General features: G+C 53.8%; 4 protein-coding genes across 15 annotated transcripts in view; 2 read left to right on the top strand and 2 right to left on the bottom strand.

Moving 5' to 3' along the window:
* The window catches only part of FADS1 (fatty acid desaturase 1), a 107,029-nt gene extending 104,699 nt beyond the window's left edge, over positions 1 to 2,330 (top strand). For all 3 annotated transcript variants that reach the window (XM_027532901.1, XM_027532902.1, XM_027532903.1), the window contains exon 12: positions 21 to 2,330. In XM_027532901.1, the coding sequence (XP_027388702.1) occupies positions 21 to 72 (52 nt within the window). In that variant the 3' untranslated portion in view covers positions 73 to 2,330. The remainder of the gene's footprint in view (positions 1 to 20) is intronic.
* A 2,403-nt stretch (positions 2,331 to 4,733) lies between these two features.
* FEN1 (flap structure-specific endonuclease 1) lies at positions 4,734 to 9,580 on the bottom strand. Its single transcript, XM_027532906.1, has 2 exons — positions 9,444 to 9,580; positions 4,734 to 6,613 (listed from the first exon to the last, which is right to left on the bottom strand). Exon 2 carries the CDS (start codon positions 6,592 to 6,594, stop codon positions 5,452 to 5,454), a length of 1,143 nt encoding a protein of 380 aa, XP_027388707.1. The 5' UTR covers positions 6,595 to 6,613; positions 9,444 to 9,580; the 3' UTR covers positions 4,734 to 5,451.
* Positions 9,581 to 9,796: 216 nt separating this feature from the next.
* On the top strand, positions 9,797 to 13,538 carry TMEM258 (transmembrane protein 258). Its single transcript, XM_027532907.1, has 4 exons — positions 9,797 to 9,897; positions 11,671 to 11,780; positions 12,787 to 12,923; positions 13,421 to 13,538. Exons 1-3 carry the CDS (start codon positions 9,895 to 9,897, stop codon positions 12,911 to 12,913), a joined length of 240 nt encoding a protein of 79 aa, XP_027388708.1. The 5' UTR covers positions 9,797 to 9,894; the 3' UTR covers positions 12,914 to 12,923; positions 13,421 to 13,538.
* A 2,352-nt stretch (positions 13,539 to 15,890) lies between these two features.
* MYRF (myelin regulatory factor) overlaps positions 15,891 to 25,093 on the bottom strand; it is a 33,387-nt gene continuing 24,184 nt past the window's right edge. For 2 of the 10 annotated variants that reach the window (XR_003509472.1, XR_003509480.1), the window contains 15 exons: positions 24,797 to 24,908; positions 24,212 to 24,321; positions 23,203 to 23,363; positions 23,058 to 23,130; positions 22,691 to 22,779; positions 22,325 to 22,393; positions 21,837 to 21,917; positions 21,610 to 21,698; positions 21,309 to 21,500; positions 20,819 to 21,070; positions 19,393 to 19,495; positions 19,088 to 19,162; positions 18,624 to 18,728; positions 17,058 to 17,132; positions 16,760 to 16,875 (listed from right to left, as the gene is read on the bottom strand). Coding sequence is in view for 1 of the 10 variants with exons in the window: in XM_027532908.1 (XP_027388709.1) it covers positions 16,795 to 16,875; positions 17,058 to 17,132; positions 18,624 to 18,728; positions 18,940 to 18,949; positions 19,088 to 19,162; positions 19,393 to 19,495; positions 20,819 to 21,070; positions 21,309 to 21,500; positions 21,610 to 21,695; positions 21,837 to 21,917; positions 22,325 to 22,393; positions 22,691 to 22,779; positions 23,058 to 23,130; positions 23,203 to 23,363; positions 24,212 to 24,321; positions 24,797 to 24,908 (1,674 nt within the window). In the remaining 9 variants the exon portion in view is untranslated. Of the gene's footprint in view, positions 16,876 to 17,057; positions 17,133 to 18,623; positions 18,729 to 18,939; positions 18,950 to 19,087; positions 19,163 to 19,392; positions 19,496 to 20,818; positions 21,071 to 21,308; positions 21,501 to 21,609; positions 21,699 to 21,836; positions 21,918 to 22,324; positions 22,394 to 22,690; positions 22,780 to 23,057; positions 23,131 to 23,202; positions 23,364 to 24,211; positions 24,322 to 24,796; positions 24,909 to 25,093 lie in introns of those variants that run through there. The other 8 variants (XM_027532908.1, XR_003509473.1, XR_003509475.1 and 5 more) reach the window with 8 other exon arrangements.

Genomic DNA, 25,093 nt, shown 5'->3' on the forward strand with positions numbered 1-25,093 from the left:
CCCTCATCTTGCCCTCACAGCTCACTGAAGGAGTCCGGGCAGCTCTGGCTAGATGCCTATCTCCACCAATAACAGCCACCTCCCTCTGCAAGAAGGGTTATGGCACCAAAGCAGACAGAAGCTTGGGGGCAATGCCACTACAATCCTAATATTCAAAGGGGGTGGGTTTGAGGAGACAACAGGTTTGCACTCAAACCCCTCCCCTTTATTTTCCAGGCACAGATCTAAGACCCAAAGGGGTGGGGGGAAAACACAAGCCCCTTGAAAGGAGGGGTGGAGCCTCTGGGACAGGGCTGTGAGTTTTCTTTCTTTTTTTTGTTTGGCAGATGCAGGTGGCTGGTGAGCTAAGAGGGAGGCAGGAGGGTGTGGGAATAGGGAAGGTCTACTGAGCCCAGAAATCAGGAAGAGATTTAGCACTGAAATTTCATCCAGGAAGGGGAGGCGCTCAGCCCACTGGTCCACTTCTTGGTGCCTTCTCTACCCTGGCTTGCAAACCTCAAGAGGTTCACAGGCTGGAGGAAGACAGAGCAGCTGAACCGCCTGGGCAAGATTTAGAATTCTGAGGCCTGGCATAGTGTGTGGCCTGGGAGCTCAGCTCACTCTAGGGCTAGGTGTGACCCATGCCTGCTTCAGACTCCTCAAGAAGCAGTTTTTCCACTTTGAGAAGCAGGGTGGCAGAGGGGAGCAGAGGCCAGGGCTGTGCTGTTGGAGGTGTCCAGCCCTGAAGGATGCTAACACTACTGGATTTGGTATCGTGTTCCATCTAGGGTACCAAGGGAGCCTGAGGCTGCCAGTGGAGTCGCTGGCCATTAAAAATCCTTTCAGCTTTTGACTGCCCTCTTAACTATCACCCAAGGGACAGAACACTCCTAGGATGTGGAGTCTACTTCTTGCTCCATAAGCAAGTCGGGCATGTGGGGCACTCAGTCTTCTCCATAGAAACAAACTGGGGCTCCCAGTGGTTTCCCTGTACTCCCCTATTTGTAATTCCAAATTTAGTAAAAATAGCAGTCAGGTGAGCGCAAGTGACCAGGCCGGGGGAGAGACTGGAATCACTAGTCGTGATGAAAACACAAGAGTTCAGTCACAAAGAACATAATGGCTCTAAGAGATTTTCTATAACAAATTATGTTACAGCATCACTTTTGAGCAGGGGCATTGCTCAAAATGACTTCATAGTTCTTATCAGAAATAGGAAGATAAAAAACAGAAGTCTGACCATCATGGCTGTCCTTTAGAATCCTTACTCTGGCAACTATGTTCAAGTGTCTCTCTGCTGGAGACCAGGTAGGAATTTAGGAGAATCTCTTAAAAGTATATCAGTCTAACACATTTCAGTGTACAATTTTTAATCCCATTTTTTTTTCCCCCAAAAAAAGATTGAAAACAGTTTAACCCATCTCTAGAGAGGGAATGCCGGGACTGTGCCCCACGGGTTATCAGCATTCACATCCCCACCCCCACAGCCTTTCAGTTCAGGTGAGATCAATTCACCTGTTCAACAGCATCTTCTCTAAGCATATTGAGTATTCTGGACACTGGAAAGAGAACCTTAATCTAGAAGAAAAAAGCAGAGACCTGGGAGCATTCGCATTTAGTTTAGGAAGAGAATGGCAAAGAGATGAGAGTGATAACCAGGGCGATGAAGGGCCTAGGGGATGTTGGGGTGGGGTTAGAGGCACCACCTAACAGGGTTTGCAGTTACTTAAAATAGACTTTTACATACACACACACACACACACAGAGGAAACCAGGTTACAGATTTTAGATCTTTTCCATTGGGGCAGAACAACTGAGAAGCAGATTGGAGAGTCTGCTTTCACTGGCTCTTCACTCTAGAATAGGTGCTAAACCCAGCCTATCAGGCCACCTGGCTTTGGGCCCAGGCTGCCCAATCTGAGCAAAGCTAGTGGGTCTTTCTGAGCCAAGTCCAGGTCCTCAAAGCACCTCAACCACTGTGGCCTTCTCCCCTTAGTCTGGCCCAGTGTGGTCTCACATGGCCACAAAGGGACAGACGAGTAACAAAAAGCTCAGAGCTGCAAGATAACATGAGAGATCTCACAATGACAGGACCCACACCATGACAGGAGAAAACAGGATGAGAGAGGATACATTGCCTCTCTGGTCATAGATGTGGCAGCACTAACATTTGAACTCACTTTTTAAAAACTCCAACTTCTAGGCTGTCTTGTTACTTTCCTCTTCCTACCACTCTGCCACAGGCCTTTTAAGTAGACCCTGTTGTCAGTATCCTTTTTGTGTGTACCAGTGTTGTTACCATGTGCCGATGAAATCAAACTGAGAAATAAAAGTTAATTTGACCAAACAAAGGCTCTTCATTTATAATCCATGATGCTTTCCTGTACCTGTTGATAGGGCTGCCTGTACCTCTGCTTCAGATTACTACCTACTGCTATGGCTCTGTCTAGAACACGAGCCCCCTTGGGGTACAGGGAGGGTTGTTAGGCCCCTCTGAAAATCACCAAGGTTCGGATGAACTGTGGTAAGAAGGCCAACCCCTTCCCATGACACTCAAGTGTTTAAATGCTAGACTGCCTGTGTACACTAAGCAGTTTCAGCACTCAGTGTAGACGGCCTGCATACATTAAGCAGTTTCAGTGCTCAGTGTAGATGGTCTGCATATACTAAGTGGGTTCAGTGCTCAGTGTAAACGGCCTGCATACACTAAGTGGGTTCAGCGCTCAGTGTAGACAGCCTGCATACACTAAGGGGGTTCAGCGCTCAGTGTAGACGGCCTGCATACACTAAGCAGTTTCAGTGCTCAGTGTAGACGGCCTGCAAACACTAAGTGGTTTCAGCACTCAGTGCATCATCTCCTATCATGAGGCAATGCCCTCACCCTTTTAAACTCGTATCTAATCTCAGTGTAGGTGATCTCCGTAAGACTGCTTTTTGCTGACTCTTTTACGTCAGAGTTGGACTGCAAAGCGATGCCCTTTTAAGCAGTGCCCTACTAGAGCAGCTCTCCTCTCCAAGCAAGAATATTAGAATGTGCTAAATAAAATGTGCAGGACTAATTCTCCCTGCAGTGGTTAATAAACTTCTAGAAAAGACCAGGTAATTCCGAAGACAAAGCACTCTACCTGCCACCCCAGAAGACAGGCCCTTAACTGGGGCTACTGTGTCAAGGCAGTAACTCCTGAGTCTTCCCACTTCTGGGCCCCCGTCACTATTAGTGCGGGCTGACTCCACACTTCCACTGCAGGGTTCAATCCCAGGTCAGGAACTAACATCCCACATGCTGTGCAGCAGAGTCAAGAAGAAAAACGGAACTCAAGTTTTGTGGCTTGGTTCAATCTGGAAAACTGGTCTGTCAACTGCTAGAAACAGACTAAGATCCCTGCCCTAAGGACAGAACTTTCTGTCTACACTAGTGGTTTAGAGGCCCCTGGTTGTGGGATGTTCCTGGGGAGACTGTATCTCATTCCTGCTTCAACCAGAGGAGCTCTTACAGTCTTACATTTTACGTAAGATTTCTCTTGAAAGATACTTTACTCTTAAAATATCTGACCACTACTGGTCTTTAAAAGGATATACACCAACACATCACAGATTCACTCTGCTATGTAGCAAGAGACTAACACAACACTGTAAAGCAACTGTATGCCAATAAAAATTTTTGAAAAATGCATATAAAAACACAAAAGACCCCAAAGGGCCAAAACAATCTTGACAGTAAGATGGAGACTTCACTTAATGATTTCAAATATATTACACAGGCACAACAATCCAAACAGTATGGTACTGGCATAGAAACAGGCAGCTAGACCTATGGGCCAGAATAGAGCCCTCAGATAAACTCATATATACTGGCACAATCATCTTCACCAAGGTTCTAAGACTCCACAATGGGAAAGAAGTCTCTTCAACAGTCATAACAGAATGGGAAGAAAATTTTAAAACCATATGACTGAAAAAGGACTAAGAAATAACTATAAATCAAGTTCCAAAAAAGAGCTAATAATCCAGTTTAATAATGGACCAAATAACTGAACAGACATCTCCCCAAAATTAAGTAAAAATGGTGAAGCAATAAATGAAAATGTTCTCAACCTCACTAATCATGGGAGAAGTGCAAATCAAAATCACAATAGATATCACATCACACCTATCCAGATATATTTTTTGATTCATTTTTTACTTAAGTATAATCACAATGTTGTGTTACTGTTTTTAAAAAATTTTATTCAAGTATAACTGAATTACAATGTTGTTTTACTGAGGGTATGTTTTATTCATAAAAGTTATGTTGGTGAAAAAAAAAAAAAAGAACCACAACATTCCAACTCTATGAAGAAGAGTAACCTGAAATTTAAGTCATGGAGGAAATAAGTGATTTTTGAATGACAGCTTTCATGATTTATAAACTGGTAAAGTAAATGCCTGGATGCTATGATGTAGTTGATCTAAATTGTGAGGATTTCTGAAAGGAGCTCCTTTATCTCACACAGTAGGTGCAAAACTAGAAATTCATTCAATTTATTAAAACTCCTTTCCCAGCAAGGTAAACCAGGCTTCATGGCTAAAGGACCTCCAATGCTGCCTTGGCCATCCTGTGGAGCCTGGTGCCATCTTCTGGCCACTCTCAAATCATCTGTTAATAATGTGTAATTCTAACATGTTACCTTGGAGTGAAAAGAACATTTTATATTGCCTGAAGCCTGGGGCACTTGGGGTGTCTTCGAATGTTCTCAAAGAACAGGACATTCTGGTTACTTTTTATAATTTTATTGAATCTTTTCTTCTCATACCTTAAAAAAACAGCACACGAAAACAGCATCTTATCCCAAAGTTTCAACTCAAATGCTTCAGGAAGGCCGTGAGAACCACTCCACCACCTTATGCCTATGAAATTTCATAGCAAGTTCAAGTTTCTACCCACCCCAGGATACAAAGCTGGTAATCAAACCCTTGTTGCCAACTCCAGGGACTCTGGCTCTCTGCCTATCTTACTTCTCAGCAGCTCTTCCCATCTGTTTAAGACAATGCATCTGCCTGATGGCTACTCTTTGGGGCGGGTCAAGGCTGAGCCAGAGAGAGCAGCAGTCTGGTTCCACGGTCACCTCCCACTAGCCACCAGGTTGGCCAGGCAGGAAATCATCCCCACTCTTTCATCTCTACCATTTATCTCCCTCTCTTCTTCAAAACTTGTTGCTTTCATGTAACAATGGATTCAGTGTCCATTAAATTGCCTGAGAGGCGGCTTGAGCCTGACATACTTTCCTGAGCTAAAAAAGAAGACAATGACGTACCTCTGTGGCGTTCCTGCCATGAGATCAAGTAACAATGGGAAAAGCACTATTGAGCAGGGTGGTGCCAGGGAAGCAATGAAAGCCCCTCCCCACCCCCATGAAGGTTTCTCCAGCGCCAGCTCTAGCAGGTAGTGGCAAACATCCTGGGGTCACAGAGGTAGCGTGAAGGGAAACCCGTTTATTTTCCTCTTTTGAACTTCCCTGCTGCCCCAGTCTTTGCCTTCTTCTTAGCGGCTCCCTTGGGCTCTGGCTCCTTGCGCTTGGCGGAAGAGAGGGAGCCGGTCACCTTAAAGAAATCATCCAGGCGGCCCTGGGTGCTGCCCTGGCGGCTCTTGCTCAGCCGCCTGACCCCACTGCGGATTCGCTCCTCGGAGAACTGCTTCTCCCCACACATGAACTTGATGAGCTCTTCTTCATTGGGCTCGCTCCACTTCAGCTCCACAGACTCTGGGTCCAGCACCTCAGGCTCCAGGAAGAGCTGCTGAGCCTCCTTGTGGAGCCAGTTTTCCGGCACGGGGTACTTGTTGGGGTCCAGCCGCCGCACAATCTCCTCGATGCTCTTGTGCTTCTGGATGAGGTCCACGGCCCGCTTGGGCCCGATGCCCCGGATGCTCTCACAGTAGTCACTACCCAGCAGGATGCACAGATCCACAAACTGCTCCTGGTTGAGGCCCAGCTCCTGCAGGATCCGGCTCAGGTGGAACTCCTGGATGGGCAGCTTCTTGGCCTCACTGGCAGTCAGGTGCCGCATGAGCACCGGGCTGCCGAACGTCAGGCAATCCATGTCCTCTGTGGCCGCGGCGTAGACTTTGCCAGCCTTCACCAGGGCCGCACAGCTAGCCTCCGCCTCACTGGGTGCGTCGAGGTACGGGATGCCCATGAGGCTCAGGAGATGCTTGCACTCGTCATTGTGTTGCTTGGTGACCTTCACCAGCCGCTTCGTAAACTTTTCCACCTCCGCCTCAGCCCCGGCGGCCTGAGCCTCCTGCAGCTGCTTCTCAGCCTCGGCCCGCCGCTCGCTGCGTTTGGCCAGCTCCCCGGACTTGAGCTGCGGTGGCTTGCCATCAAAGACGTACACGGGCTTGATGCCATTCTCCATCATGCGGATGGTGCGGTAGAACATGCCCATCAGGTGGCTGGTGGTCTCCCCCTCCTCATTCTGCAGCACGTCCCCGCCTTGGCGAACAGCTATCAGGAACTGATAAATGCTCATGGAAGCATCAATGGCCACCTTGCGGCCAAAGTAGCTCTTGATGTCATTCTCCCGGATGGCACTGGGGGCCACATCAGCGATCAGTTTGGCCAGTCCTTGAATTCCCATAGCAATACAGGAGGGACAACTAAAAAAGAAAAGGTGGGTATGACAAGGAGGTACTTAAAGGATGCAGGAGGGTTACCAGGGGCGCTATGTCATCAACGTCATGCCTTCGGCTAAACAAATTTAGCACAACAAAAGGACACCAAGTCATCAAGAAATGTACAGCAAGAAAGTCTACTCAATTAACAGTAGTCCACTCAGTTAATACTAAGGATTCCTGAGTATCAAGAACTAAACCACATGCTGAGAGGATAAGATAAGACGTTCAAGTCCTTGAGGAACTTAAAAGTTTTGTGGCTAAGGCAGAAACAGGGCTAGCATGCAAAAAGGGCTACAGCAAGGCCAGAGGAGGAGGCCAGGGCCAGCTTGAGGAGTCCAGGGACCGTGATGGCAGAACTGCCTCCTAAACGACACGCAAATCCTGGTTACACAAAGGTGAGACAAGGCAGATAAAAAGGCAACCAAATGTCTAAAGTGGTAAACAAACTTAGGAGTATCTCTCTTCTTGCCAATTCATGAACAACACATCTGTTCCTCCTTTGGATCTTTATTCCCAACTCACTCCTCCAGCTCACCTCCTCTCAGCAGCTCTGAGGGTTAGTTCTATGTCAATTTGTCAAGGCCACAATATCCAATTATTTAATCAAACATTAATGCAGGTGTTGCTGTGCAGGTATTTTGTGGATGTGGTTAACATCTATATCAGTTGACTTTAAGAAAAGGAGACTTCATTCCACATTGAGGCAAAGTGAAAATGTTAGTCACGCTGTCATGTCCAACTCTTTGCAACACCAGACTCCTATGTCCACGGAATTCTCCAGGCAAGAGGGGATCTTCCTGACCAAGGGATCAAGCCTGGGGCTCCCGCACTGCAGGCAGATTCTTTATCACCTGAGCCAGCAGGGAAGTCCACAGTGTGGGAGGGCCTCATCAAATCAGCCAAAAGGCTGTAAGCACAAAAATGAGTTTCACAAAGAAATCCTGCCTCAAGACCAGTCATCAACTCCTACCTGAGCCTCCAGCCTGTGGACATGACCTACAATTTTCAACTTTCCAACACCTACAATCACCTGAACCAATTCCTTAAAGTCAGTCTTCCCATATATCCATATTCTAGATCCTATTTGTTCTGTTTCTCTGGGCAACATAGCAGCTTTGAAGAACTGGCAGGAATAACATCTGTGTGAGGGTAATGTGGTTTTCACAACACTTCTCTAATCTCTCTTCAGCATCTGCTCAGCACTTCAAAGAGTTTCTACTTCTGTCATGATGTTTTAAGTCTTTCCCTTTGTATTTTCTCTCCACCACTAAGTCTGAAATGTGAACGCCACAGCTCCTTCTTCACCCTGAGTCCTGATCCAGAGACGTTACAGTCACTTAGCCCAGTACCACAGTTCTGTGGTTCTGACTCCTTAACAAAATATCTCCTAGGACAGTATCTTCCAAACTTAGTTAGGCTTAAACCACCCTCACAATTCTGTGCAACTTCCCATGAAAACCTATACTTTCATTCACTTAAAATTTTCTTTATATGGACACCATTTTCTAAAAACTAAATTGGAAAAGAGAATTCATCTTAAGCAATAATACCTGTGCTTTATCAGTTATATTTTACTACCTGTTAAACGCATAAACATTCAAAAGGATTCGAGGGAACTTCCCTGGAAGTCCAATCGTTAAAACTTTGTGCTCCCAATGCAGAGGGCACAGGTTTGATTCCTGGTTGGGGAACTAAAATCCCACATGCGCCACAGCCGCCAATAAATATTTTTTAAAAAAGGATTTGGGGGGTGCCTCTTAAAGTCATCATGTACCCACTGGTGGTGTGTCCAACACACTAACTTACCTTTACAGTCTGGGAACCTAAGACAAAGGCTGGGATAAGACTGCCTTGTCTCACTCTGCTCAGCTGTACCCTCCTCCCACCATTCTGCAGCCCTTTTCTTCAAGGTCTATCTCATCTTAGTTCCTCTGTGAATGGCAGTGGCCTTGAATCTAGGCACCATTATTTACCACCTGGGTAACAGTGATCACTAAGTCACTTAGCGTGTGACATTGCTGCTGCTGCTGCTAAGTCGCTTCAGTCGTGTCCGACTCTGTGCGACCCCATAGACGGCAGCCCACCAGGCTCCCCCGTCCCTGGGATTCTCCAGGCAAGAATATTGGAGTGGGTTGCCACTTCCTTCTCCAATGCATTAAAGTGAAAAGTCAAAGTGAAGTTGCTCAGTCGTGTCCGACTCTTAGCGACCTCATGGACTGCAGCCTACCAGGCTCCTCCGTCCATGGGATTTTTCAGGCAAGAATACTGGAGTGGGGTGCCACTGCCTTCTCCAAGCGTGTGACATTACTAAGCCATTTAGGATTGGTTTTCTCATCTACCAAGTATGATGATAACCACGCTTGCCTTGCAGAATTACTGCCAGGGTTAACTGAGATATCAAACGAAAACCTCTGACAAACATTAGGTGTTTATAAACGTTCCCCCAGCAGAACCCACTCGATCCTTTGGTTCGTGCCTCAAGCTTTGCTAGAACGAGGGAACCTAAGACAAAGGCTGGGATACGACTGGCAGGGAGGAAAGGGATATGAACAAGTGCAGGTCAAAAACGTATCTCCTTCAGGAGTTCAGTCACAATGTACAGCGACCTCATGAGGTGGGAGTTATCCTCTTTCTACAAATGAAGAAAGAGGCTCAGAGATTAAGGGACTGGCCTGGGACTCACAGCTGCAAAGTGGCGGGCCCGTCTGAATCCCGCGCTCGCTCCGCCCAGCGCACGGCAGCCGCCCGCCTTCCCCAAAAGCCGGCGCAAAACGGGCCCGACGCTCTCGGAGACGCTTCCCAAGGGTCTCACCTGGCCTCTGGGATGCTCCCGGGTGGCCCAGAACAAAACTCAGCCCGACTCCCGCCTCTACCCCGAAGCTTCAGCACCGGTCTCTGGTACCCTTTCGCTTCACCGCCTTCCAAAGCCCGCGCTCCCGTCACGTGACCTGCCGCGGCGCGAAGCCTCCTGGGAAGTGTAGTACAGGCCCCAGCCCCCTCGGCCAGCTTCTCTCACGGCAATCAGTCCCGCCAGGGCGGACGGACCTGCTCTGCGACCTGACCCTACCCTTCTCCACTGCTTGCCCCTACTCCACCCCGGGCTCCTGAAGGCCCCAGATCCCACCATACCCGAAACCACGGGACTACAAGCCCCACAATGCCATCCGCGTGACTGCATTTCCCCTTCCGGTTGAACAGCGCGCCTGCTCCTGCCGACGTGTTCTTCCGGTAGCGGAGTGGCGGATTATCCTGTGCCCGGCAAAATGGTGAGAAGGTTGAGGGAAGTTCAGGACAGGGCTCTGGGGACCCCCGGGGTCCGTCCTGTGTCTGTTTCTCTCACAGAGGCGTCAGGTGCCCGAGGTCTAGAGGGCGGGAGGACCCTGGATCCTTCGATTTGGACTGAGGGGCGGGGAAGGGGCCGACTCCTTAGGTAAGGTTTTGATCGCACTGGGCTTCTGATCTCGCGATTTATAAGGATGAGGAGTGTGGGTGCATTTTTTAATACCTTCCAGCATTTAGCTCTGTTACCTGTGGTCAAACTGTTACCTTTATCTGACAAGTTTCTCCCAGCTGCGAAACTCGTACTCATACTACCCAGCCCTGGGCAAAAGTCACCTTCTTGGTGAAGCACTTCCAACTGTCTCGGGCACTTGCCCCCTCTGTCCTGGGAGCCCCCCACAACCTGTGTACAGCCCTCTTGCCACGTGTCATGGACTTCTTTGTTATCTGCCACGCCTCCTAGTGACCACCATCTGACGTGCCTAGAGCCCTGGGATGATGTCTATTCATCTTTGTATTCCCAGTGCCAAACACGGGGCCTGCAATTGGAGGCTCAGTCAATGGCAGCGATTGTCTTTATCGTTTATGGGGGGTGCATAAATGTTTACTGATTTGAATTCCAGTGTCTCTTAGAACAATGGGCTCAGTTTACTTGTCTAGAGTTGTTATGTTCTAGATTTAAACATTGGCTGGTGGGTGACAATGGAAATTAACATTTGTACGGAACTTTACTTTTACAGCCCTCTTTCACAAGCATTAGCTCATGATCTTCCCTCTAACCTTGGGAAGGAAACAAACACCTATTGAGCAACTACTCTATGCCAGGCAGTGAGTTAGATGCTATGACGTTTGTCTTAAATCATACATCAACCTTGTGAGAGAGATATTATAATCACTGAGATTCATGGTATTTAGTAGAGTTAGAATTTTGACTTATGTCTTTTGTTTGCAGATCCCAAGATTCCTTAATTGTGTAGTGGGAAGAATAGAGAATTAGAAGTTGAGGCCTGGGTACCAGTTCAGAGTCTGCCTTTCAGTGCGGATTCTGAGCTTGTTGTCTACAGACATGGGTCCATAAAGCTCCTAAAATCATAAGCAAACTTTTTCTTTAAAAAAAAAAAAAAAAAGCACTTTATTTTGTATTGGGGTATAACCAATTAAAGAAAAATGTTATGATAGTTTCAGGTGAACAGTGAAGGGACTCACACCTCCCACAGACTTTTTCTTGTGTGTCATTTGTCCCAGGCAAAGAGTCCAGACCTTTCATCATGTTTTTTTTTTTTTTATTCCCATGATGATCAGTGGCCTCAGACAATGGTGAGGACCAGACTTCCCCCGCAGTCAAGTGGTTAAGACTCTGTGCTTTCAATGCAGGGAACGCAGGTTCGATTCCCTGGTCAGGAAACTAAAATCCCACAAACTGCACGGTGCAGCCAAAACCAAAAAATGTTACGGACTATTGATCTGTAGCCAATCAGTCCCCTTGTGTGTCTCAGCTTCTGACTCTTAGCTGCCCTTCTCATCTCCTACTGGAAAGACAAAGTACCACCTTAGTTTAAGATGTCAACATAATCGTTGTCATTCCCAAAAGGTATCATTTAACAGTGGTTCTGTCAAAGGAACCAGGAAGGATGTCCCTGTCTCCCAGGCTGAAATAAGCTTCTTGCAGTCACAGCAGCATGAGGCTCCGATCACCCCGTATCCTCCCAGGTTGAAGTCTTGGGATTCTTCAGTGGCTCTGATCTCACGCCTTCCCCTAGGAACTTGAGGCCATGAGCAGATACACCAGCCCCGTGAACCCGGCTGTCTTTCCCCACCTGACCGTCGTGCTGCTGGCCATTGGCATGTTCTTCACCGCCTGGTTCTTCGTGTATCCTTTGATTGAGCAGCCAGTGGGCCAGAGTTAGTGATGGGGGAACTGGAGGGAGGAACTACACTGGGTACATGCACCCAGCCACTTTTGTTCTGGCATGAAGCAGGACAGTCAGGAATTGAAGGGCTAGGGGCCATTGACATCCCAAGTCAGGCTGTGGCCTTATTTTCCAAGTTCTGGTGAGCTCAGTTTGCTCTTCAGGTTTCATAGTAAGCAGAGGGCCTGGCTGGACTGGAGACTGGGCACAGGAACCTGAAGTTGGAAAGTGTTAAAAGGAGCGATATACTCAGGTGTCGAGATCAGAGGGCTAGTCCCTGCTTTGCTGATTGTTAGCTGTGTGACTTTGGGTGGTGGAAGTATGTTGTGGAATCGGAGTTACAAAGCACACCTTGGAGGACACTCGACAGTGGAACACAGCTTATTACTCCAGCGGGTCCAAGCGGAATCGGTTCCCAGCAAGGACCCTGATGTTTCTGAGAGGCCCAGCTTTATACCCCCTACTACTTGACTGGTTACATGTTAGCAATCCCTTTGTTGTACATGATTGAGTTTTACAATAAGTAGGTGCTAGGAGAACAGACAATTAAGGTTGGTGGTGGTGGGGGGGACAGTGATTATACATCAAGGGGGGATGTCTCCATGGTTAATCTAACAGGGGTCGCCTGACCTTACTGTAATCTCCGTTTGCCGTCTGCGGGAAGGGAAGTCTCCAGACCTGGTTCACACTAGCAGTGGTTTCCTCTCTTCCTGGGCAGGGTTCATATCCTGTCTTTAAGATGGATGACAGGCTTCAAGGTGGAGTCTCTCCTGGTTGCCTGACACGGGCCCCAACAGTAGGAGCGCCAGGGTCTAGGTCATCTCTTGGACCCCTCTGCCCAGCTGCACAGAGCCAGACCAGCCTCCTGGAAAGCTCTCAGCCCATGCCTTTCTCCCAGAGATGCCTTGGTTGGGTTCCCTGCCCTGCATAGTCCACCCCTTTGCTTCTCCTTAATCACCCTGCCAGTTATGAGGTCACGTCCACCAAATACACCCGGGATATCTACAAAGAGCTCCTCATCTCCCTGGTGGCCTCCCTCTTCATGGGCTTTGGAGTCCTCTTCCTGCTGCTCTGGGTCGGCATCTACATATGAGCTCCCAAGGGTAAGAGCGGTGACAAGGTGGGATGCTGGAGAAACCTCGGCACCCCCACATCGGGGTCCTTGGGCTGCGTGACCCCTTGGCTAATGGAGACAGACTGAGCAGAAAGGACAGGGACACCAGACACGTGGGCTTCTTTCCCTGTCCCCTGATGGGAATCTGAGCCAAGTGGGACCTGTGTCAGATCTGAGGTCTCCACATTGTCTGACCTGGGTCTGGCGCTGGAATATTCTGCCTTGGGCTGTGGGCACAGGCTTCATGTGGTTCCATCTCTGTTCTTACACATCACGCACAGTGGCTGGGGAGCCATCAGCAAGTGGCCAGGCGGGGGGCCAGGATCCGGGACTTGCTGCCAGGAGTTCCATTTTAGTCGGTTTCAGCGTTCTCAGTCATTGAAGATAAATTTTGGCTGATGTTTAGTCACTTAGTGGAGGGGCTGTGTGAGGGAAGCTGATGGAAAGATGGGTCCCTGCTCTCATTCTGATACCCTTCTCTTTCAGGTTCCAACTGGGCAGCTTCACTGAATCCCTGCTTTTGTAAATTAATTTTTTTTTCTTTTTTTACTGTGGCTGGAAGTGTCCCACCTGTTGCTACAATAAAGGCAGATGTGACATCCTGTCTGGTGCTGGGACCCAGGGTTCCCCAGTCCCTCCCCTTCCTGTGTCTCTGCTGCCTCCCAGATAGTTCCTGTGGCTGGGAAGCCCTGCGCTCTGCCTAGAAGGGGAATGTGGGGACTGTCTTATCCTTAGAATTGAGGGCTTCCTGTGGACAGGAAGGGACTGAGCCTGCCCTCTTCTGCGGCTTCTAGAGTAAACTTCCTTAGGAACCCACACCAGTTAAGTCTGTCCCAGGGCCAGTCCCTTCCTCAGTGTAGCCAGGGACCCTTGAAAGGCTCAGCTTGTCCCTAAGGTGGCTCCTTCTATCCCAGGCCGGGCAGCAGTAGATCCGTGGGGTGTGACTAGGGGGAGGGGCTACCGCATCCTATTCCCAGGCCTGAAGCTACGAGGGATAATGGGGTACAGAGCATCTATCAGGCTCAGGGGCTTCACATGGTCCCAGCCCCACAAATGACCCCATCTTCCCCCTACCCCATCCTGCCCCGGAACAATTTCAAGAAGACAGGAAGCAAGCTCAGATACAAAGCAGTATTTATACATTTATTTATATACGTATATTTATTTCAGAAAAGAACAGGGGACAGGAAGCAAGCAGCCTGGGGCCGCTTCCCTCTGCCCGCTCGAGTCAGAGTTGGTACGATAAATACGAGTCAGAGCTCAGGGGAAGGATGGTGGGGGGCAGTTATGTGGGAGGGAGGGGGTGCGCTATGCACATGCAAGCTTTCTTGGAGGCTGTAACGTGGACGGGGGTGCTTGTGCATTCAGAGGCCCTATATACAGCTTGAAGCTTGGGGAGATTAGCCCAATGGCTACCAGAGTAAATGCCAAACGGGAGAGAGGAAGGGAGGGGTGGGTTGCTGGACCACGGGTAGGGGATACAGCCAAGACACCCAGTCAGCAGCACCTGCTGGGCAGCTGTCAGCCTCCAGCAGGTGGCCCACTGGCCTTTCCTGAAACCCTTTTGCCTCCCTGGGCTTAAGGCAACTTTGGTCCAAGGTTGACCCCCCGCCCACCCCACCCCCCACCCTTGAGCAGCTTGGAGCCCCACTTGGCCCCAGCCTCCACACAAAGGATCCCCTCCCCAGGCATGGAAACAGCCAGCTGCTAACCAGATTAGGGCAATGCTGTGTCCAGGTGGCTCCAGGGGGCAGTGGAGGGTCACTTTCCAGTTTAAGTACTTTAACTCCAGTTAAGGGACTGTGGTCCAAGAAACCTGCAGCCCCACTCAGGAAGCCCTAGAAACCTGTCACAAGGGGCAAGGCTCGGCAGGTTTATGGCATTTATGGAGGGTTCCCGCAGTGGGGGAAGAACAGTAGTGCTAAGTGAGGCTCAGCCACCTGTGTGGTGTGGTGAACTGAAAGTTGCTCAGTCATGTCCGACTCTGATCCCATGGACTATACAGTCCAAGGAATTCTCCAGGCCAGAATCCTGGAGTGGGTAGGTAGCCATTCCCTTCTCCAGGGGATCTTCCAAACCCAGGGATTGAACCCAGGTCTCCCACATTGCAGGTGGATTCTTTACTAGCTGAGCCACCAGGGAAGCCCAAGAATACTGGAGTGGGTAGCTATCCCTTTTCCAGCGGACCTTCCTGACCCAGGAATCGAACAGGGGGTCTCCTGCATTGCAGGCAGATTCTTTACCAACTGAGCTACCAGGGAAGCAGTGGTGTGGAGAACTGTCTAATTCCTATGTCAGACGAAGGGCGTGGAATCCCACTGCGGAGGGGCTGGGAGGTGAGGTATCCTGGCTACCCCCCATCTTGCCAGTGTGGACAAGTGCTTGGTATCCGTAGCAGAATGGGGTCCATGGTTCCTAGGCTTCTTTAGGATTCAGGTCTCCACTGAAAGGCTCCCACTCAAAGCTGAGAATGAGAGGCAGGAGGGGCAAGGCCTGGCTCCCAAAGAGGCAGCAGAACATCACCAGGCGAGGACGGCAGTTCTGTCCACATTTCTGAACCCTCGGCAGACACTGTGCAGTGATTTCCACTCCTTCCATGAGCCTGGCTGTGGCCTCAGAAGGCTCTAGATATCCACTAAGAAAGGTTAACGTTGGCACTTGAGAAAAGGCTTCAGTAACCCAAACCCACTGCTCCAGAGAGGATGGGCAGAACTGGGGCCTACTGCTGAGCACAGGGCCCCCAGCCTGGTTGGCTGAGCCCAGCATGGGGCCCTTGACCTGGGAAGGTGAGGCCACCAGCAGACAGGGGCGGGGGCAGAGGCCCGTCCTGTTGGTCAGAGTGGGGAGGGTGTCTCGAGGCTCCCAGGGACGGATCAGAGCCAGGGCCCTGCCTTTCAAGAGTCCCCCAGAGCTCTGGCCCACTCGGGACTCTCCATCTCCATTCTTCTACTCCTGCCCTGGTTTAAGTGCATTTTAGTAATTACTTCATTAATAACAGCAAAAGCTACTTGCATCCACTCATCCACCAGCCAAGACCAGCCTGCTGCCTTGCAGGGATTCCTGCTCCTCTGCTCAGAGACCAGTGGAAGCTCCTTGGAGCCCAGGCTGTGTGGCTGCACAGGGAGCTTCCCTTTGGGATACTCTAGGTTCTAGGATCCAAGGCTTACCTGGCCCACTGGCCCCGCCCCTGGTTCAGCCAGGCACTGAGTGTATAGAAGGCACATGGTCAATTGCCAGCCCATCCAGGGCTGGCTTCAGCTGCCCTGGGAGCTCTTGGAGCCAAGCTCTTCCAGGGAGAAGAGACCTCCTGGGCCACGCTTAAAGCTTAGAAGTCCGAGTCCAGTAACAGTCAAACCCTAAAACGTCTGCTCCCTAACCCTCCCCAGGGAGCAGCTTTGAGAGAGGGCTGTCCGCCCTCCACCGACTCTTGACTCGGCCAGGTTTCTGAGGGCTCGTGCCAAGTCCCCGGCAGTACCAAAGGCGGACAGGTTCTCTCCCCAAAAAGGGACGGCTCCCAGTGGCAGAAGGGGAGGCAGGGAGGGTGGGCTCTGGACAGAGTCACAGCTTCCCCCACCTCTGGGCACTGACATCGCCAGGCCTGCATCGGCCATGTCTGCATAGACGTGAATTGGCTCGGCAGGTCTCTCTCCAGCTCCGTCCGTGGTGTGGGGGTGCCGCCAGCGGGAACAGCAGCTCCAGTGTGAGGACTTCCAGTTTCACCAGGCGCGGGGAGGGCCAGGCCGGCTCAGTCTCCAAAGAAGTGCCAGCGGCGGGCTCCAGTGTAACACCATTGCATCCAGTGTGGCAGGGGTGCCCGGGAACCCCCGGGCCCTGGTGTGGCACTGCCTCCAGAGGGCAGCTCAGTCACACAGGCGGTAGAAGTGGAAGTAGTAGTCCGTGGCCGGCTGGACCGGGGCCTCCGCGCTGCAGTTGGCCTGACCCTGGGTGGAAGGGCAGGAGGAACCAGTGAAGTGGCTCCAGAGTCAGGCAGGAGGCAGGCCCCCTGCTGACGTCATTGCCTGACTCTGCCCCAGGTCCCACCGTGTGCTTTTCAATGCCCCCCGCCCACTTCTCCCTCAAGCCCCACAGTGAATGTCTCCGGGAGGCGGGGAGCCCTGCTCACCAGCAATGCCACCCGGAAGTGGTAGGTGAATCTGCGGAAGGACAGGATGGTTACTGGCCACTGGTGGGAGGTGCCCTGGGGAGGGAGGGGAAGAGGGGTCAGGACAGTGGCACAGCCCCCCACCCCCACCCGGTCCCAACCTGCATCCCTCGCCATGGCCATCACAGCCCCGGGCTCTGTAGCAGGTTTTACAAAGGAAAGTGCAAGTCACTCAGTCATGTCCGACTCTGTGACCCCACGGACTGTACAGTCCAAGGACTCCTCCAGGCCAGAATATTGGAATGGGAAGCCTTTCCCTTCTCCAGGGGATCTTCCCAACCCAGGGATCAAACCCAGGTCTTTCACATTGCAGGCAGATTCTTTACCAACTGAGCCACAAGAGGTGAGAAGCAGAAATCAGGAGAGGCTGGAGTGCACATGTTCTGCTTTGGGGAGCAGTAGGGGCCACCATCTGCATGCTCTACCCAGCACTGAGGGCCCACGGCCTCCTGTCTCACTGCCTCCCCTCTCACCACGGTGCTCCGGGCCCATGAGAGTGTCTCACTAAGCTCGTCCTGGCTACACGCCGCTGAGGAGGTGCTGCTTACAGGTGAGGACACTGCTGAGTTATCTGCCTAAACTCCCATGGCGACATGTGGCCGAGCTGGGGCTCACCCCTCTCTGCTCTCCCCTGTCTGCCAGGCCCTGGGGCCTGAGCCTCCTTAGGGCTCTCAGCACTCCATCCTCTATGCCAGCTACTTCTGCACCTCTTTTCTTGTTGGCGAGGGACTGCGTTCTTGGAAGGCGAGGTCTGTTTCTACCCCATCTCTGGCTCCCCTCAGCTGGGCCCAGCCCAGGGGCGGGGACAGGGGAGGCCCCAAGAAATATTGATTGAATAAACACACAAGTCGGCGAGGAGAAACTGCCTTAACTTGTGCTGAGCATCATGTGGCCATAGAGGAGCCGGACAGTGACTGGGTCCCAGCCGCCTGGTTCCCAGACCATGAGGCAGCCCCCTCCACCCAGCCCAAACCTTCCAAAGTCAACAGATGGGACTGAGTCACCGCCCCTGCCCGAGCCTGAGGTCCAGCCTCCTTCCCAGCTCCTCTGAGGCACGACCCTCGCCGTGCTTCCAACTCTCCCGGCGCACCATGCCCTCCCTGGTGGCCCCGCCGCTGTACATGCTGTTCCCCGACTCCTGGGACGCTGTCCCCTTTCCTTCCCCTGGCTGATCCCACATCGTCCTTCAGGTCTTGTCTTAATCAAGCATGACCTGCAGGCAGGCACCCTGACCCTGCAACCCAACAAGGTCAGCTCTCCCTGCCGGGCTCCCAGGACGCCCTCTGTCTCCTCCACTGTGCTCACCTCAGGCTAGGCCTTGGGCAGGGCAGGGCCGGGAGACACTCGCCATGGAGGGGTGCGTACACAACCCCTCCCTGGGGCACAGGCCCAGGTCCCAAAGGGTCCCTTGTGAAGATGCCTTTGCTCTAACCCTGGCTCCCGCTCCTCACCTACTTGGGGGCTCAGTTGTGCCGGGGAGAGGAAGCTCCGGCCTGGCTGGCCCACGAGTTCCCAGTCGCCCCTTACCTGGGTGTCCTGGTGGGCGTGAAGGCTCTGTAGAAAGCCCCCCTCTTCACACGGCTCCTCCTTTGACATCAGGCTGCACAGCACCACGGACACGGGGACGAGGAGCTGGGGAAGGCCCAGTCAGTGGGGAACTGGGGTTCTGAGCTCCTCCACCCCAGGCCCCTCCCAGCCAGCCCTCCACTCGGCCTCCCTCTCCCCACAGAAACTGGCCACTGAATCCTCTTGGCCAGTCAACGAGGCACATCTGTCAAGGCCCTTGATGGCTACAAGCCCCTTCCCATCCCCCGTCCCACACGCTCTTCACAGCCCATTTCACAGATGAGGAACTGAGGCCTGGAGACTGCTGGGTCACAAAGCCAGTGAAGCACAGAGCGGGCAGGAGAGCCAGCAGCCCCCTCAGCTCCCCCCGACCTCCCCCAGGTCGCTGGGACCACCACGCCCCCATCCCCCAGGCCGGCACTCACTTCATCTGCAGGGTCAGGCGGAGGTGCAGGGGGGTGCTGCTGCTGACCGGGATGTGGTAGGTGACGTTTCCAGGCCTGAAAGGGCCAAGCTGGCTCCTCAGCCCAAGGGCACCCTGCCACCCCGCCCCTAACGCCCATCAATTCCTCATCCTCCAGACTAGAGGGGAGCCCTTCGAGGGCCTGGAAGGGGCTGCCCCGCCTTGTGAGGGAACTTCCTCTCTGAGGGCAGCAAGATCCTCTCCCCTGGCCTCATGTCACCCAAGGGAACCTGTCCTGGGGGCGTATAGGGAGGCAGCCAAACCCACCTGCAGGCATCCTCTGAAGTGCAGTACTGGGAAGTAATGGGCATCGAATTCTCCAACACCTGGATGGAGGTCAGGGATGGCACTGGGTCTGCAAGGAGAGAGGCTGTTGGGGCAGGAAGGAGAGTGACAAGTCAGGACACAAATGAGGAGGAGTCAAATCTTGCTTGGCTTGGATCAGTCATTCACACTTTAGCATGAATAACTTTCAGATTATTCTTTCCAGCTCCCACTTAGACTGAGGTCACACCACCACCTTCCCCAGCAGCCCCAGGACTCTCCAGTTTCCATGAGCCCGAGGTCTGCCTCCTTGACAGACCCAGAACACCCAGGAGCAGGGACGGGTCTTCCACACCCCCTGCCAGGAGCGTCCAGGAGCCCACTCTTTAGGACTCTGCTCCTGACTGCACACATTTCTCCCCAACTCGGGGCTCAGGGATGTCAAGTTGGCAGCTTGAAATCAGCCATGGTAGGAGTATTCCCACACACAAATCAGGGCCCCGCTGTCCTTCAGGGACTCAACTTCCATGTCACCTCCTTCAGGGACACCTCCCCTGATGAATCCCCACCTCAGTCCAGATTCCGTGCCCTCCCCAGTCGCCAAGCCGCCTCTGTGTCCCCTCAGGACAGGTGAGGGGAGCCTTGCCACACTGCTGTTCGTGTCTGTGAGCCCTCGGGGGCAGGGCTCATCCGTCTCCATCACCCCTGGGTGCCCTGTACAGAGCCAGCCACAGAGCAGGGACCCAGGAAATGGTGCCTGGTGAGCATCTACCTCGTGGGGTTTCCCCATCACTTTGAACTTCAATCTCAGCAAAGCAGTTTTGAAGCTTTTTTTTTTTTTTTCTTTAAGCCACAAAACCCATCAAATGAAAGTTGATGAAGAGGCCCTGTACCTAGAGCCAGAGGTGCCTGGTTGAAACCAGGAAGGTTCTCAGCCTCCCCTTCAACCTCCTAGGCAGCCTGGGGTGGAGGGTGGGGGAAGTTCGGAGACACCCAGTTTGAAAATGAATACAGTAAAGGGTTCTCTAGCTTTGTTAAAATCAAAAGTTTGAGGTTTGGAAAACTGGGGGGACCACAGCACCCTCCTTGCCCTGGCAGGGTGACACAGAAGGAGCCAGGCAGACATGGGATCAAATTCCATCTCTGCCACTAACAGGCTGTATGATCCTAGGAAGTCACTTCACCCAAGTTTCCATCTCCTCGTGTGAACAATGGGGATGATTCTGTTCTCACGGGAGTGTTCTGAGGATTAACCAAGGCCATTGATACAAGGCTACAGAATCAGCCTGGCCGGATTCCTGGGACTCAGTCACGTGCAGTGAATGTGGACCAACTCTGCACACAGGGAGTCTGGTGATGGGCTGAAACGGGTCCTGGCCAGTGAGCCCGGCAAGGCTGGGCTGAACTGGGCAGAGGGTAGGGCAGGTACCTGGCTGGCCCCAGGCCTGAGTGGGCTGAGCAGGGCTCAGGCCAGGCTCGGGAACCGCTCGGCGGCCCCGGCCATGGAGACCAAGGCTGGGGCCATTCTTGGCTTTGCCCTGGCCCCCAGGAAAGGGGACCACAGGGCTGGCCATGGGGTTCGAGCTCTTTGGATGCTTGAAGTAGCCAATGCCATTGGCTGACAGGCCCCAGGACTTGGCTCTGATGTTGGTGACCGGCAGCAGGGCCATCTGGCTGGGGCCTGTGGAGAAAGACAGGCCCAGGCTGAGAGGAGGGCGTGGGCAGCCTCCTATCCAGCTGTCTCGAGGGCCCCACGGGACTCCAGGTCACTCCCCTCTGTCTCTTGGTCTCAATATTTTTCCAGAACCTTATTTGGGCTCCAGGAGATCAAACTCTCCCACTAATGGGTCCTTGGGGCCTTTCTTAGGCCTCATGTAAAAACCCCTCAAGCCAAACCCTGGGCCCCAGGCGAGCCATACCTGAGCGGTTGGTGGTGGGGCTGGGACTAGGGCTGAGACCACGACCGGGATTAAAGCTGGGGCCCAGACTAGGGTCGGTGGAGGGAGTGGGGCTGGGCGAGGAGCAGCAAATGACGGGGCAGGGGTGGGTAGAGCACAGGTCCAAGGTGCGGAGTGCCGGAGCTGGGGCTGAGCGGGTCGGGCCAGTGGTACCTGAGGAAACCAGAGGCTGTGTGAGCCGGACGGGTCAGCACAGCTCCCCACCCAGGACACACGCACCGCTCCCCGTCCTACCCACTCCAAACCCACCCCCGGCACGCACCCAGCAGCAGAGAGGGCTGCGGGCCCAGCACCCCAGTGGTCACGGGGGACTGTCGGAGCTGAGTGGTCCCAAAGCTCTGGCTGGACCTGCTGGGGAAGGGTGGGCTGAGCTCAGAGGGGCTGGGCGAGCCTGGGCTGGGAGTCGCAGAGAAGTGGGAGAGACGCGAGGAGATGGACAGGGAAGGCAGAAAGGAGGCAGCAGGGAGAGGGCTTGGTCCAGACACGTACCATGGGCACATGGCCTCGCTCCCCCCAGGGTGCTGGGGCCGGAGCAGGGCCAGAAGACAGGAAGTAGACACGGCAAAAGAGCTAAGGGCGGCAGAGAGGAAACGGGGGCGCAGGCACAGGGAGGAGAGAGAGAGAAGACACGATCAGAGATGGCCCAAGGGCTGAGGGTAACAGTGGGCAGAAGAGCCCAAGGCCCCACCCTGGCCCTCCTTCCCCCACCCCCTGCTCTGACCTGGGCCCCGTGGAGACCCAGCTACCTGGAGAAGCAATACCAGCTTCAGCAGGACAGCGAAGCAGCTGCTTCCCCCGCCAAACCAGGGGACCTTCTGACCCCCCACTGCACCCCCCCACAAACCCCCGGTGGGGTCAGATTTTGAGGTGGAGCCCCCTTTACAGGAGACATTTTCCAGGGCTCCTCTGACTCTAGCCGCCCACCCAAGCGCCACCTGGCCTGGTGACAGCTGGCAGCCAGGCCTCCAGGGACATACCCATCACTTTCCACCAGATCCTCCTCGGTGCGCAGGCTCAGCACGTACAATGTGGACATGGACACCACGCTGGGGGCCGCAGGAAAGGGCTGTTGTTAGAGCCAGAGCCATGGACCAGTGCCCTCTCCCCAGCATGGGGGCCTGTGGTTTTTGGTCCCAGGGGACAGGCTCCCAAAGGGATGGCTGTATGTGGGTCTCCCCAGTCTCGGGGGGAGGAGGAGACAGGATGAGGCAGCCCCCCGCTCCTTCCCCGAGAGCTCAGCCACTTCATCTCCCAGGCCACGGCCTCCTGCTCCCCCAGGCCCAGGCCTGCAGGCAGCCCGATGCCCCAAGCCAGCCACCCCCAGAGTCTGGAGGACCAGTCACCTGAAGGCCATGACCACCACCAGGGCCACGATGGTTCCCTGCAGGAAGCGCTGGCTGATGCAGGCCTGGTCTGGGACCACAGATGATGACTGAGGACCAGGAGGAAAGGGGACAAAGGCCCAGACTTAGGGAGCCCGTGGTCTCGCCCACCGTGGGCTCTGCTGGAGGTGGGGGACAAAGGCTACTCATCCCCCTAGCAGGCAGAGGGGGCGGGAAGAGGAACCGGGAGCTGGGGGAGCTAGAAGGTGGGGAGGGGAGGGATGAGGAAGTGCTTCTAATCAGTGAGCTGGGAGAGGCACCAGCTGGAAAGGCTCCATGAGGATGGGGAGGCCCCATCCTGCCTGCCCCCCATCCTGCCCACCCTCACCTTGCTGGCCACCTTGGGGGGCCTCTTCTTGTGGGGGACGCTGCCTGCCCGGCTGAACTGGCTCCCTGCATGGCTGCAGCAAGAGGACCAGGTCAGAGGTGCCCCTGGGAAGGGGGTCAGGCCCTCCCCCGGCCTGCGCCCCCACCTGAAGGCGCCCGAGCTGCCGGTGGACTTGAGGCTGTCGAGACGCCGCAGCTTGGCCAGCTTGTGGCTCCAGCGCTCCAGCTCGTCGATGCGCGTCTCCAGGTTGTCCGTCAGCTTGCACAGCTCCTTCACGGCACCCACGTTCTCCATGAAGATGCGCTCCTGCCGCAGGCGATGGCCAGTGTCGAGGGCACAGTCAGCCCCTGGGGGCCCCAGGCCATGGGCCCATGGGGAGCAGGAGGGAGCCCTCGAAGCCCCACCCAGGCCAGCCTCACCTCTCGTCCAGCCTCAGCTCCCCCTGTTCCCTGTTCCCTGCTCCCTGTTCCTGCCTCTGAACACCATCCCACCTCTGCACCTTTCCCCACCCGTGTTCAGAACCCGTGGTCCTCAGAGCCTCTCGCCTCCATCTCCCCCTTTGATGGACGCAGTGTCTAAGACTTCAGCAGAGGCCAAGACCTAGGACATGCTCACTGGCACCCAGCGTCATGCCAGGAAAGTTACAAACATCATCCTCAACAAACCACGTGTTTAAACTTTGCCATAACCCTATGACAGAGGATGAGATGGCTGGATTGCATCACCGACTCAATGGACATGAATTTGAGCAAATTCTGGGAGATGGCGAAGGACAGGGAAGCCTGAAGTGCTGCAGTCCATGGGTCACAAAGAGTCGGACATGACTGAGCCACTGAACAACAAAACAACATGAGACGTTCTCAGCTGTAACGATCGTTTCCTTCCTTTTGCAGGAGAGGAAGATGACTCTCGTGAGGTTCCTCTTGCCCTTGATCACACAGCCACAGACTGGCCAAGTCCTCATCTCCCACCTCCACCTCTCCCTGTGGGGTGGGGAGTGGGTTCTAGAAGCAGCATGAGGGAAGACTGGAGCGAGGGGACGCTCCGACTCTCTGCACTTCAGTGCCCTGTCTCTATGGGGGTGGTGCTGAATGCCCTCCAGCTGGTCCACCCTTCTGCCTCTTGGGCTCCTTCCAGTTCCCCCACCCAGAGACCTTGTTCACCACCAGGAAGTTCTCTATGGTTTTCCCATTGGCAAAGACCACGTCTCCCGTGTCCTTCACGGCCTCGGGCAGGATCTCCTTCACCTCCTGAGCGATGACACCTGGGGAGGGACAAGCCAAGTGTGTGTTGGAGGAAGGTGTGCCCACAGCACCATAATGTAGGCAGGGGCTGGGACTGGTGAGGGTGAAATTCTGGGAGCTAGAGATCTGAGATCCAGGGAGCCCTGGAGCAGGGTGGCAGTTCCAGGGACCAAGGTGTGGGGTTCCGAGGGGTAGGTGCGGGTAGGGGCAGATTCTCAGAAGTAAGGACCACAAGGGAAAGGGGACAGAGATCCAGGAGAATAAAGGCAAGATTCATGCAGGGAAGAGGAGCGGGGATCCCGGCACCACAAGTGCCAGACGTCCAGTGTCAAAGTGCAGGGGCTCAGGGCGAGGGGAAAGGTCTCCCAGAGGGCCGGGATTCCCAGGGGCGGGGTTCCATGAGTCGAGGAAAGGGGTTCTTGGAAGCAGAGTTCCCAGAGGACAGGGACAGGGGCGGGGTTACCAGATGCCAGATCCCAGCCCCTAGATCTTTACCCGTTTCTGGCGCAGCGGCTTCGATGCCGGCAGTGGCGGCAAACTCCGGCTTGTACCTGTAGTGCACCAGCCGCATGCGCGAGATCCTCTTCAGCTGCTCGGTGGTGTCCACCTGCGCGGGAGCCAGGGCCCAACTGAACCTCTCCCCTCCTGGGCCCATCCGGTGGCAGGAGTGTGGAGGGGGTAGACCCTGCTACCACCAGTGTGGGGGATCCAGAGACCCAGGGCCAACCTCCTCCAAGGCCTTTCCCTGGAGCCCCGCCCACAAGATAGCCCCGCCCCAGCCATCGGCTCCTC

Source organism: Bos indicus x Bos taurus, chromosome 29 (assembly GCF_003369695.1).
Source record: "Bos indicus x Bos taurus breed Angus x Brahman F1 hybrid chromosome 29, Bos_hybrid_MaternalHap_v2.0, whole genome shotgun sequence".
Classification (NCBI taxonomy): Eukaryota; Metazoa; Chordata; class Mammalia; order Artiodactyla; family Bovidae; genus Bos; species Bos indicus x Bos taurus.